The sequence below is a fragment of the Episyrphus balteatus genome, chromosome 3 (assembly GCF_945859705.1).
Source record: "Episyrphus balteatus chromosome 3, idEpiBalt1.1, whole genome shotgun sequence".
In the NCBI taxonomy this organism is placed as follows: domain Eukaryota; kingdom Metazoa; phylum Arthropoda; class Insecta; order Diptera; family Syrphidae; genus Episyrphus; species Episyrphus balteatus.
In genome coordinates this window covers 77,501,125-77,515,834 of record NC_079136.1, presented here as the reverse complement: position 1 = coordinate 77,515,834, position 14,710 = coordinate 77,501,125, and the positions used below count along the sequence as shown (strand labels likewise).

Here is a 14,710-nt window from a genome sequence, read left to right as displayed (position 1 = left end):
ATCAAACTGTGGTTGGATGAGAGATTTTTAAACTTTGGAATGAAAGAAGAATAGATTGTGACTGAAAAATTTCTGTTTGCTTTGATTTTAGTTATTTGGGTAATAGGTGTGTTTTTTTGTTTATCTATATAGATTTTGTGCAAAAAAACGACATCGAGATGTTTGAAATCGAAACAATTTACGTGTTAAATACAACAAAAACTTTATCTGTATAGATTTTTCAAAAATCCAGATAATTATCCAGATTTTACTTTCTCCCGATAGAAAACAGTGCTGCCAAGGTACATTACAGGTATTAAATGTCAGATTCCATTGCATGACAGCTGCAGTTGACACATAATATGACAAAAAATATAATATTTAAAATTGAATTCAATTAGGAATAGCAAACAACACTAATCAATGTAAGTACAAGCATATTTTTTGAAAAAAAGATGAAAATTGTACCATACAATTTGTTTTGTTTTAATTTGATTAATAATTTTAGGATTCACGTTTTTTGCAAGAGTGCGATATCTTCCGCAAAATTAAAGAAAAAAACCTGAAACCAGATGGAAAGTAAAACAATTTATTCTTACAATGAGCTAGCATAATTTATCTTTTTTTCTAGGAATTATTTCACAAAAAAAGAATTCTGTGTATTGTGCGCTTGTGTCTTAATCGTGTCGGTACCTTCAACCCTCACAGCCAAATGTAGTGTAAAATGCTCTTGGAATGCCCGCTCGTTTGCGAAAACGTTTATTCTTTGACGATAAACATGGATAAATTAATGATAACAAAGCTCTTGTTGTTAATCATTTGCCTCAATAGAATGCCCACCACAAAAACAGTCTCATAACTTTTTAAAAATATACACGTCATGTATGTGCGCTGCGAAGAAAAGCCGAAAAATATTCCCCCAGGAAATACTTTTCATCCCAAAAAGCAGACAGCAATAAGCAAGACAATCCTAACATCGCATTATGCAGCTCATTCAACACCCATATTTTTCAGCTCCCTAAAATTGCCCTCACTTTATGTAAATGATATCAGGACCAAGACCCGTTGATGAAAAGCCATCTTAGAAGAAGATCACTTCACTGCCTGTGCAAATGATGGTATCGACGTTTATAAACTTGGACCACATGTGCATGTAAAGTGTGGAAACAATGGCATCTTGAAAGTTGATGTGGAAGAAATATTTGAAAGAACGTTATAGTAAATGTTTCAGAGCATCATTTAGGTCCCCAATTTTGGTTGCGGGTAATTTTTTTTTATTGATTCTCCTTTTTTGGTTCGATATATTCCTTATTCCTTCTTCATCAGATGAACTCTGCCTGCATTGATGTCATCCTGTTTCTGTAGGACATGTCTTCTACAAAAGGCTCTAAAGACCCCATCGGGATCCCGAGAAAATGATATCTGCATGAATCTTCTTCGCAATTACTTTCCCCTCCTAAACAGCTATGCAGCGGAAGGAATTAAACCGAACTCAACCAACCCTACAACTGGACATCCGGGTCTGAACACCTCGAGGACAACCTAGACAGCAGACTTTTTAAATAAAGTTTATCCATGTATTATATTTGTTTATATTTTATAACTTTGTCATTATTTAACGTTAGGCCCTCTTTGTGCCAACAAAATTTTGTATCTATCAATGTATCTTAGAAATAAGTTATTTTAAGTCAATTGTAAATAGGAAGTTCAATAAATCAAAATTAAATTGCAATTAAACAAAAAACTTATTTGCAAGCTAGCATTCTTGGTCCAGCTGTGGGAGGCCTCACAAAGGCGGGATATTACTGAAATAAGAATCGTGGTTGATAAGTTTCAATTATTACAACAATTTTTATTTGTATAGTTTTGAATTCTCTTTTAATACATTTTTCTTTAATTTAACCACATAAATTCACTGCCCAACACACAAAAATTTTCCCGACCGTTGTTTATCATGTCTTACTAAATGGAGGGTGCTGATTCCGAAAACAACATTTTTAGTTTTTTTCTAGCAGATCTAGTTTTTAAATTATTCATACATAAAAACCCATACTAATTTTTTTTTGTATATTTTTATTTTGTATTAAATATAGCTATGCATATGCATATACATATAACCACACAAAAAAAACACTAACCCATATACATCACATACAATTTGTACAGTAATGGAAGTTTTCTAAAGCAAATTCTGCTCATCGACGAAAGAATTTGTTGGAAGCATTGTTACGATAACTTGCGACCGATGCTGTGGGCACTTCGGTATCCTGATTTAAATTCCATATATCAAGGCGACCACTGCCGTCGACAGAAGTGAACAAGGCGGGATGAATTGGAGACCATGCAACATCCATAACATTATCTTAATTATCTTCAAATGAATATAATGGTTTAGTGTCCTACAAGTAAATACAAAAAATGTTATACATATTGGTCGTTATAGTAGATATTAAATTTCACCTTAAGACTACATAACTTAATTGTCCAATCATTGGACGATGTAGGGAACAAATCTTCAAAATCTGGTGTAGATTGATTTGGATGAGTTGATATTCCCGTCACTGGACCCAAATGCTTCTCATAGACTTCAGGCACACCCGAACGTATTCCATGTCGATAAGCTTGAGTAAAAACAATTTATTTATAAGCAAATGGAAAATCACAACAAACTTTTACCAGAATAAACGTTACCATTGTTAATCTCATTCGACGGAAAGGACATGCAACTGATAGCAATTGGCTTCGATTGCCGTTGCTGCAATTTCACTGTATCTTGCGGCATCGACAACATATCCAAACTCCATGAGCAAAGCTTGCCATCGGATGAGATGGATATCACATTGTGTGCATTCTGTGTGCCAACCATTTGCAAAACAATACACTGGATGCGTATGTGTAGTTGCACTTAGAGGTGTCCTCTGGATGGGTGTCCGCTTTTGCACTCGATTATCCCATAATACAATCTGATCGGAATACGTTCCACCGAGTATAAGATTTTGATTGAATTTAGCAAAGCATGTTGACATATGGACATATCTGACAATGGAATACATCTTCGGGTGTTTGTTTTTATATTTTGTGTTCCAGACCATTACAACACCATCTGGTTCATTGGGACTCTCCTATAAAAATTTATTTAGTGGGTTTTAGATAAAATCGTAGAAAAAAACACAAATGCAAACCTCATTATTGTGATATAAAGCAACAACCAGTTCAGGAAAATGTGTTGACTAATCCATTTAAGTCATGCATCGATTCTTAGACCATCGGTCTTCGTAGAAATCTCGATTCAATGACAACCTGGCACGTGTCCTCTCATCCTTTGACTCTTCATTATCACCACCTTCAATGTAGTCTGTGTAGATGTCGACATTCTCAGATATAGCCCTTTCGATGACACGTCTAGCGCGTAGAACAAACCTCTGAAAGTCCTCCGACAAGATGATCATCTGTTTTTGTTCTTCCGATAGTTCCTTAACTGAAAGCACAAATGTTAAATTGATGTAAAGACAGGAGAGAAAAAATTCACTTACTCTATTTTTCTCTTCATATTCTTTTTTGTGTTCAAGTGGTGTTATGGCTGATGCAACTTCCTTCACAGTGGGCAAACCATGTGGTAGACTTCCTGGTGGTAGTTTGGAATGGAAACCATGGTCGATGTGTGGCAGCGATCTGTCTTCGTCATCTTGGGCATCCTAGTTAAGCACTGTTATGGTATAAAACTAACACAGCTAGAGGAACATGACAATCGACAAAACAAAAACAATTCTACGATTTTTGTTTGTTTGTTTTTTTCTCTCATTTTGTTAAGAGATTTGTCTTATTAAATTTTAATTTTTTAAATAAAAAAGCAAAAGCAAACTTTTTGACAGACAGCTATCAAAGTTCATGTTCAGTGCTGCCAAACTTTTGCACGGATTTAAAAAAATCTCGATGTCGTTTTTTTGCACAAAATCTATATAGATAAACAAAAAAACACACCTAATATACATAATTTATTTGCCTATATGCTGCTGAAGCGAAACAAAAATTTTCATAAAAAAAAGTAGGGGTATTCACGATTCGATGCAAATGTTCTTGTAAAGTTGCAAAAGTATAACATTTCCTTAGAATAGATAAATTTAGTACATTATTTACAAAAAATATAACTACTCAATTACTCATGCTTTTTTGCCGAGTAGATGGAAATTGCATTTGAATCGTTGAAAGTGTGTGTTCCATTTAAAATCGCTAGTAAACTAATAGTAGTATTTTGCCATCTCCCAAAGGAACAGGGCTACTAAAAGCATAACTACAACCATCACTTTTTGCAAAAAGTCAAAAAATGAACACTTTCAAATTCTTTTTGTGAGAGTTTTCCGACGCCAAAATGAAAAAAACCATGGTGTAGAAACTTTTTTTTTGTTCAAAGATTTGTAGTTTTTTTTCAAATTCACATTGCTCTAGGGAAAAAAGTGACTTTTGCAAATTTCCCACTTTTTGAAAAAAAATATGAGTGCATCGTCAATTCATCTGTATTGACATTTCGTTTAAAACAACAACAACATGTTTGTTTTTATTTTATGTTGTGAGGCGCCTCAGAATTTCATAGTGGGAAAGTTGTCAGCATACCTATACCAGCAACAGCAAATTTAGGATTTGGCCAAACGACACTGTTGACGTTGTTCAAACGTGATTCAGCCTCGGATCAGGAATTTAACTCGCCGATTTCGGCGGATTAGAAGTGGATCATACTTTGGTTCAAGGATGGATTTAGCTATTTCAACCTATATGGACCTAGAACCAGTGCTAAAAATTGATTTTACCACCGAATTCAGAAGATAAAAGTTGCTGAACAACGGATTAAATATTTGTACAACTGGCCCTTAAGTAACAATTTAGCTTTCATAAGGCTCAATGCAAGCTATTTTTTGGCTTTCCCAAAAAGAAGGACAAAAGAGTGTCTTTTACAAATCATTTTGGCGCATTTCACGGAAATTGCAAAGGCCATTCCTTTACAGGTAATCCACATGCTAATAGCTTGTGCGAAACAGAGTAAAAGCTGAAACACAATCACGCTTTGCCGTCGATTTTGACAACTGCGAAAAGTTCAACTATAGGAAATCTGTGTATCCTCACCTCACACAATGACGCTTTTCTTACGTACGCTTTTTGTGACAAACGTAAGGAAACGTAAGAAAGCGAGCAAAAGTTCAACCACACTGAACTTTTGCTCGCTTTCTGACATTTAACAGACATAGTTACAGTCACCCACATTATTATTGCGCCAAATGTGAATAAAAAAAAAATAAATTATTGCAAAACTATGTGTGTTTCTTAATTTCTCCATATAGATTTTGCACAAAAAAACGACATCGAGATATTTTAAATCAAAACAATTTACGTATTAAAAACAAAAAAAAACTTAATGATGTTTTAGACTGAGTTTTATTGTTAAAAACAATATATTTTGATTGGTTTTGTTTTTATAACTATAGGATTGAAGAATAAACAAATTTCTATGCATTTTTTAAACACATTAATATCCTTTTTCATTTTTCCACAATTAAATCAAGATAAAGACTTGGCCCAATAATTTTGTGAGTGACTGTGTTTTTTTTTATTTGACAGCAGATTTTATGTTGCAATCAGCTGTTCAAAGTCAAAGTGACAGAAGCGCGCTTTGAGGATTTCTCAACGTAACGCAACGAAGCGACGCCCTTAAGCGTGATTGTGTTTCAGCTTAAAAATGGCCTTACGATGGTCTTCCTGCAGATGGTTTAGTTAATGCACAAACCGGATTACTTGCGTATTATGCTATAATAAGGCCTTATAGAGGTTATTATAAGGGCCAGTTGTACATATTGAGGGTTAACCCACAGATCAGCTGAACTCGAGTTAACTCTTGAACCAGGTTCAACTTTGAGTGTGTTGTACCGTTGTGGATCAGGTGAGAGTCAGCTGAACCCCAGTTCAGGTTTATATACAAGAAAATTTTAGTATATATATACTTAAATGTCACTGTCAGTTGTCCTTATTTTATAAAGCAGAAGTTCATGTAAATAAATCGTCTTTTTGATTTCACTAAAAATCAATCTATTAATTGCGATTCTTGATTAGGAATAAAATACACAAAAGTAAAGCATTATTTTGGTGAAGCTAGTTTTTTGCCACTCCTAATGGCAGCTGGACCATTCATTAATTAAGTGGAAAGTGGACTGATCAGGAGGATTCTAGGGTGGTTGTTTTTTTTGTTTTTTGTTTTTTTTTTTATTTTTTTTTGTGGAAAATTGTATTAATTTATAAAAAAAAATAATAAAATCAATCAATAAAAAAAGTAAAAGCTGTGTTATTATTTTGTTTATTTTTTATCATCACAAACACATCCAAAACAGGAAACCGACAAAGTTACGAATACCAGAGTTACGGGCGACAGAGTTACGGCCGTCAAAGTTACGCGAAACCGAAGTTACGAAAAACTAGAGTTACGAATTCTAAAGTTATGTTAAGCTATGACATGTGATTTTTGGGTTGGCAACAATTGCGAGGAACGATATGGAACTATGGAAATACAAACAAGAGATTAACATTTTTCTCATTGGTCAGAACTAAATGAGTTAAGCGAAAATGAGTGTTATTTAATCTTGTAAAATTTTGATTGGATAGTAGTGTGGTCCACGTTATAAGGCAAAAAAATAAACCATATAATTCATTACTTCCCCACCCATTATTTTGCTACAGACATCTATACCAACATAATGCTGACAATTTTAGCTCTCAAAAGTAAAACGAAGAGGGCGCTCATCAGCTTTGAAATATTAGACTTTGTTACCCTTTATATCTGATTATATCGTAATAGGACTTGGATTAGAGTTGGAATCAGGCTTAAATATGATAAGCACGCATGCTTCCGGCAACCAAGTTAATGATTTTCATGTTTCTTTGGTTTTGAGTCATTCATATTTCATTGATTAATTCAGTTTTATTTTAACTTTAAGCAAAAAATACTTACAGACGAATTTAAAAGAACAAAAAAAAAATCTGTGAAAACATCACTTAACTAGTGTTTTTGATGAAAGAAAAAACATTTCATGAAAAACTTGAAACTTGTCCAACTAATATTGCACCTACGTATTTTTTTTTCTATTAATTAATATAATTATTCATAGCGTATTTTGTAATACCCACTTTGTATATCTATACCTATCTAAATATCGTTCCTCGCAATTGTTGCCAACCCAAAAATCACATGTCATAGCTTAACATAACTTAAGAATTCGTAACTCTAGTTTTTCGTAACTTCGGTTTCGCGTAACTTTGACGGCCGTAACTCTGTCGGGCGTAACTCTGTTATTCGTAACTCCGTTACCATTTCGAATTTATGCACAAAAAAAGATTTTATTGAATTTTATTTGATTATTTTGATTTATTTTGCATTTTCTGCATTTTCTACATTTTATTTTATTTTATTTTATTTTATTTTATTTTATTTTATTTTATTTTATTTTATTTTATTTTATTTTATTTTATTTTATTTTATTTTATTTTATTTTATTTTATTTTATTTTATTTTATTTTATTTTATTTTATTTTATTTTATTTTATTTTATTTTATTTTATTTTATTTTATTTTATTTTATTTTATTTTATTTTATTTTATTTTATTTTATTTTATTTTATTTTATTTTATTTTATTTCATTTTATTTTATTTTATTTTATTTTATTTTATTTTATTTTATTTTATTTTATTTTATTTTATTTTATTTTATTTTATTTTATTTTATTTTATTTTATTTTATTTTATTTCATTTCATTTCATTTTATTTTATTTTATTTTATTTTATTTTATTTTATTTTATTTTATTTTATTTTATTTTATTTTATTTTATTTTATTTTATTTTATTTTATTTTATTTACCGTACCCGTACCGCTACCGCATACCTTTCTGGTGTGGTCAAGCCTTCAAACCCTTCGGTGTGGTCAAGCCTTTAAGGAGTGAGAAAGAGAAACGAAAAAGATAAATGTGTGAAAAGCCCAATTGACGTGTACGTCATGTGTCATAGTCAAAATGATAAATGGTAGTTGTATTTGTATTGTCTATCTATGGCAGGTGGTTTGGTTATTCCTTTTTTTGGATTTGTCAGTCACAAGATTATCAAAAAAATTATAAATCTTTTTAATTTTTTTGAAAAAAAGTACTATTCAAATAAATATTGATACAATATTATATGTATGGTGAAAATAAATTAAATCTAATTCAAATCATGCAAGCATCAATAATGCATTTACACAATTTATCCGCCAAATGAAAGAAAACTTCTAATTTTGTTTAACCGAAACAAAGTCTATTTCATGAGAAAGTTTTAATATTACAATTGAATTAAAATTATCCAACAAACATGTCTTGGATATCAGAAACCAAGTATCGATGGTATGAAACACTTGCCATGAATATAATTCGCTGTGGGCGTGTACCCCGCCACATTGCCTTCATAATGGATGGTAACCGGCGATTTGCCAAATCAGAACATATTCCAAAAATCGACGGTCATTCGAAAGGGTTTGAAAAACTCGCTGAATGCTTGAGATGGTGTTTAGATGCTGGCATCCAAGAGGTGACAACATTTGCATTTAGTATTGAAAACTTTAAGCGAACTGAAGACGAAGTCAATGGTCTTCTTGATTTGGCCAAGGAGAAATTTGAAAAGTTACTTGCCGAAGAAGACAAATTAAAGCAACATGGAGTGAGAATACGAGTCATTGGGAATATAAGTTTGTTGCCTTTAGAATTGCAACAAGTCATTGCTAGAGCAATGATTTGTACGGAAAAGAATGACAAACTATTTCTTAATATTGCACTTTCTTACACGTCACACGATGAAATGACTCAAGCTGTTGAAGCGGTGCTAAGGCATGGCTCTGATACATTAGAATCGGAGGATATTAATGAACGTCTTTTAGATGAATGTATGTACACTAGGCAATCTCCTGCGCCAGATTTACTATTCCGAACTTCCGGCGAAAGTCGCATTAGTGATTTTCTTATGTGGCAGGTAAGAAAGATGCCAGACAGCAAGATAACGTTTTTTTTTTCCAACTATATTTGATTAGCTTATCAATTAGTTGATTTTATTTGTACACGTATTTATGCTTAGTTTTTTTGTATGGGGGTCAAAGTCGTAGCTGAGTAGAAAAATATAGTTGGTATATATGAATTGAACAACGATCAATTAACATTTACTTTTTTTGTTTGAATGGGACTATCTATATAATTTTTCATGTAAATATGTCATTCAATTTTATGGTGGTAGATTGCTTTTCTGCTCTTACCGACCAAAGATTACAACATATCCATCTTGATAGTAGTAGATAGTAATGTAAAATAGACTTTTGTACACTAAATAGTCGACGTGCCTCTTATTCCGTAGTATGATTTATATTGTACGAGTTAAAAGGGATGCCGTTTGAAAAGTTCTCAGACTGATATAAAGGATGAGTCCTAAAATTAAGACAAGATTTGCATTATAAGGAAAACACATTTTTTAGTTTTTTGATTGTAATTCTTTTTATTCAATGATGACGCAATCATCATCTCCGGTTTATTTATTTATTAAACAATCTACTGATTACAAAATTATGACTAGACAAGAGTTTATGTATGAATTTGAAGAATAGATTTGAATTCATCTCTTTGCATACAAAGATCGACTTCATTGCAAACTGAATTGTACAGTTTGTAGTTTGTCTATGCGCAGTGCAGGAATATAAATTAAATCACTACAATTTCTAAGCCGTCTTTCAGGAACATAAAAACTTGAATTTAGTCAATTGTAAAAAATGTCTTTAATTCACAAAATGCATTGAGATACTTTCCTCAGCTCACTTTTCAAACTCCATTGTTTTCCAGTACATGAGAGCACATATACATAAATAATCCGCTAAATCCCCATTCCAATTTAACCTTCTTAAAGCAAAAGGTGTAACGCTTTTGGATTTTCACAATTCTGAAAATACTTTTATCATAATGAGGAAACCAGTAGAACAGTATTCCAAAAAAGCAGCAGTGTTAACTCGTAATAGCTTCTCTTCAAAAAACTTTTAGACAAATCTAGTCAACGAAGTTGGCCTTGTTTCGCTAAAAATTTTACAGTTTTAAAAATTTAAGATAATTTTCATTAGACAAGTTCAGTAAAAATTTAACTATCACATTGCAGATAAACATTGCAGTCTATTAGAGACAATACATTGAAAAAAATCTTTACATCATCCGCGAAGAGAATGAAAAGTAAAAGGCCATGATGACTGCCCTTTAGTAAACCTGATATTATATCTATAAAGCTTGAACGAAAAGCGTTAATTTGAACCACTTGTTATCTATTACTTAGATAGGAACTCAACCAATTAATAAATTTAATATTGAATCCTAACTTTACAACTTTTTCAAAATCATACATTGATGAACATTTTCAAAGGCTTTAACAAAATCTGTAAGTAAAACGTCAATTTGTTTTCCATGTTCAATTTTATTTTTTTATTAATGTGAAAATTGGTAAAAATACAAAAGTTTGTCATAATTGACCCTTTAAAAAACTCTGGTCTTTAGAAAAAAGTGAATTTTGAAGTGAGAAATAAAGCCTTTGACACCAATTTTTCAAAAAGTTTCGGCACATTGGACAGCTTAGAAATCGGTCTATAAATTATTCTTCAAACCACTTTAATAGAAAGGATCAATAAAAGATTTTTTCCATCCATTTAAAAAGTAAGCATTTAGGCCCATTTGCTGAAACGAAACTTAAATATTTAAGTGAAACACAAAGCTCTAAGTTCTGCATAGCGGTTTGCACGAACTTCGAACTGTGTCATAAATTCCTCTAAGTTAAACATAACTTAGGGGGAAGAAATAGTAGAACATAAGCAGTTAATGTTCTACCTAAGCAAATTTTATTAAGAAATTAATAGGGAACATGTGTTGAAAATGCCATTGGGTCTAAAATAGCGCTATATAGATTATTTAAAATTAAGTTTAACTTACATCCAAACATATTTTCCATATTAAATTTCCATATAATGCAAACTTTTTTCAGGTTGTTTTTGGAGCTCATAGTTTTGACATTTCTTCCAACCTATTTCATTCCTTAAGCTTTATGTGACAGATTTATTTTTTGTCTTGCGTCAAACACAAATTTTTATTATTTTGTTATATTGATCTTTTTTCCAAAAAAAAACTTGAAGAACCTTTACCACGCACTTCAACATTTAACCAAATTTATTATATTTAATAAAAGAAAAATTCAAAACACATGAAAAATAATTTAATTTAAAATTAATTTGACATTATTTGACATTTGAATTGAAAATCTCAGGGATTTCTCGCATGAAAGTAAATCATTGATAGGTTGAACATAAATATTTTTTAGCAACTTGGAATAAACTAAGTATTCTTTAAGAGCTATGTTCGACCTAGCTATGATTTAAATTTATGATCCGTATGAGCAAATGGGCCTTAATTATTAAAAATAAATGTTTAGCTCGAAAAACCAAATATTCTCGCTGGAAAAATGTTTCAATATTCCATAGATTGCACAAACATTTTCTTTCAATGTTGACATTATATAATTTTTAGCTCTAAACTCAAGGCTTTTTGAATTTTTTTTTTTTAATATCGTCACAAATAATGGAATTTATAACTAAGTATTAGGTTTTTTAAGATTTTCAAATTTTTTTCCATACATCCTTGTTTTTAGTTTTTATATACATACAAGGCATACATCGAGAAACAGCTATGTTAATTTTAGCGTTTTGATCATTGGAAATAAAAAAAAAAATAAAATTGCACAGGTGGTTTTTTGCTGTAACCAACGGAAAAAAACGGTTAAATGAATAAAGTTTAAAATTTAAAATAACAATGAAAAATATTAGGTGTCACTTTTTCCCAAAGTGTTAAAAGATTACACTGTATCACAAAAATCAACTTTAAAAAATAATTGGCTCAAGACCTAGTACCTTTAATAGGTCTTGTTCGGAATGAACAGATAACCAAATTATGGTCGTTCACCATATTTCGTTTTGAATATTACTTTGTATTCACCCTGTGGATATCAGAAACAAAAATAAAAAACCTATTTTTTCGGCATTTCGAAAACTTTTTTTTTTTATTTAAACGCACAATATAAAAGAACTGTATTTTAATAAATGTAAGGATGTGCAGAAAAATCGAAATAAGTAAATTTTTTTTTTCAAAAATCGCAGATGCAATATCTCCGCTATCGCTAGAAAAATAAAAAAACATTACTAGACCTTTATTGCAAGTAAAACCAATAAACATAGAAAAAGCACAATTGTTTTCACCCCTTTTATCTGATAAATTGATAAAAGTTGAAATACAATTTTTAATAATTGAATTGATAAAGGTATTGATCATTGAGAATGATTACGGTCAATTTAAATTGCAATAACATTGATTAATATAATAAATTACTGGTCCATTGATACTAACTTCATATAATGTGAAATCACATTTGGCAAATTTAAGTATTTGCCAGAATTATGAAAAAAAAAATTGATGTAAAACAGGTAGAATTATAAAATTAAAATATAAACCAGTTCCTAGAAAATACCATAGAAAACCATTTCTCTAACTTTGTCTTTTTTATCTAATTCAACTTTATATACATAAATTTAATATAGATTGTAATGCTTATAATGTTTCTTTTCTTATTTTTAGCTCTCCACAACGGTGCTTTATTTCACACGAGTGCTTTGGCCACAAATAACAATTTGGAACTTCCTTGCTAGTATACTTACCTATCAAAGAGCTTCACATCATTTGGATAATTTTAAAGAGCAGAATTGTCGTGATGAAAAGCATCTAATAAAAACAAGTAGCTGCTTTACGGATCGCGTTCAAAGTTTTCTTTACAGATTAGATATGTATCGAAGGGAATTCCTATTAAAATTATCCAAAGTGAAGTAGTAGTGACAGATTGTAAATAAATTTAATTCTAAAAAATATATATATATACTTATGGTAAAGCGCAAAAATTATTTCATTATTTGCTAACTTAACCGGTAGATACTACACAAAAATACTGAATAAGTTAAAAATTGGTAATCAAAGTTCCGAGCACAGCTAGACCGTCATTTGTTTTACAGCTTCAAGTAGTTATAATTGTTGTGGAAGTATTACTACTTCTTTTTGTGGTTATTCTCCCAACAACTTGTCCATATTCTGAACGCCACTTAATGTTTGTTTGTTGTAATATATGTAGTTGATTATTTCGGGCTTTGCTGTTTCGGAATCCTGAACACAGGTGACAAATGTGCTTTGGAAAGCATTACCACTGGGAGTAAAACGAAATGAGCTTCAAGGAAACGATACTGAAGTAATAGATAGTCACGAAAATGAGCGATTATGTAAAACGAGAAAGTCGTAAGGCCATAATAAACCGAAAAAAAAATATTTTTTGAGGCTGACATTATGCATTCTACCACGCAATAAAATTATGGCAGATAAATGAAAGTCAAACGGTAGGTAAATAGAAGCTATAAGTTTAACGAGTATCGTAATATCGTAATGGCATTTGAACGAGAACGAAGTAGTTTCAACGATAATCGTTTTTTTCTTCGAAACAAGTTTTGGTTTACAGATATGAGTTTACAATGAATTATGGAATTAGGTGACAAAATTAAAAATTTGATTTTTTTTTCAGATTTTGGAAAAAAAAGAAGGGTTAACCTTGCCGAAAAAACTGCATTTTAAAAAATTTCTTCCATCGAACGAGACATCAAAAGAAAGATGTCCTTAAGCTCTATTTATAACAGAAAATCAAAAGTTTCTTTGAGGTCTGGTTCTTGAGTTATGTATTTGTATCCAAACATTTTTCTTTCTTACATTCAGAGGATTTTCGAAAAAAGGCAAGGGCATGTCAAAAAAAATAATTTTAAAAAATTTCCTTTTTGTTACATTCGGAAGCAGATATTTTCGGATCAAGGTCTCGAAACAAAATTTGGTTAACAGATATGCGCTCACAATAAATTTATGTAAAAAATTAGAAATCTAATTTTTTAAGATTTTCGAAAAAAAACCAAGGTTAACCCCTTGCCTAAATAAAATGTTTTTCTAAAAAAGTTCTCCAAATCCATCAAGTGATACATCAAAAGAAAGGCCTATTTGGGCCCTAATCATAACTGAAAACCAAAAGTTTATTGGACGGCTGGTTGCTGAATTACACTGGTCAACAAAATTTAACTTTTTTTTGCCACAAGAACCAAAATATACTTTTCTAGTAGTTTTTGGGGTGCTGAATCCAAATCTGAAGTCAGAAAAATTTGATTGGCCTCCGTTTTTTAAATATTACCGTTATAAAATGCTAAAAAACGTAATTTTGGCTGTAACCTCGAAAACAGCCAAAATTACGTTTTTTGACATTTTCTAACGGTAATATTTCAAAAACTAAGGCCAATCAAACTTTTCTGTCTTCAGATTCGGATTCAGCACCCCAAAAACTACTAGACAAGTATATTTTGGTTGACCAGTGTTATTTGTAATCGAAACATTTTTTTTAATTCGGAAGCAGATATTTTCGGATCAAGGTCTCGAAACAAGATTTGGTTTACAGACATGTGCTCACAATGAACAGGCCTATCCATTTATGTAAAAAAATTAAAAATCTATTTTTTTAAGATTTTCTAAAAATAATGAATTTTCAAAAAAGTTCTCCAAATTTATTAAATGATACATCAAAAGAAAG

General features: G+C 30.9%; 1 protein-coding gene and 1 pseudogene across 1 annotated transcript; one reads left to right on the top strand and one right to left on the bottom strand.

Annotated features, from left to right (window-relative positions):
- Positions 1-2,086: 2,086 nt before the first annotated feature.
- Positions 2,087-3,851, bottom strand: LOC129916045 (cytoplasmic dynein 1 intermediate chain-like; annotated as a pseudogene).
- Positions 3,852-8,058: 4,207 nt separating this feature from the next.
- Positions 8,059-13,004, top strand: LOC129915917 (dehydrodolichyl diphosphate synthase complex subunit DHDDS). The gene is made up of 2 exons (XM_055995621.1): positions 8,059-9,013; positions 12,685-13,004. Exons 1-2 carry the CDS (start codon positions 8,360-8,362, stop codon positions 12,931-12,933), a joined length of 903 nt encoding a protein of 300 aa, XP_055851596.1. The 5' UTR covers positions 8,059-8,359; the 3' UTR covers positions 12,934-13,004.
- The last annotated feature ends 1,706 nt before the right edge of the window (positions 13,005-14,710 follow it).

Excerpts from the sequence above, each read along its gene's own strand:
- LOC129915917 (XM_055995621.1), top strand. The coding sequence starts at position 8,360 with ATGTCTTGGATATCAGAAACCAAGTATCGATGGTATGAAACACTTGCC. Across the intron at positions 9,014-12,684 it reads GTGATTTTCTTATGTGGCAG|CTCTCCACAACGGTGCTTTA; the intron begins GTAAGAAAGATG and ends TCTTATTTTTAG.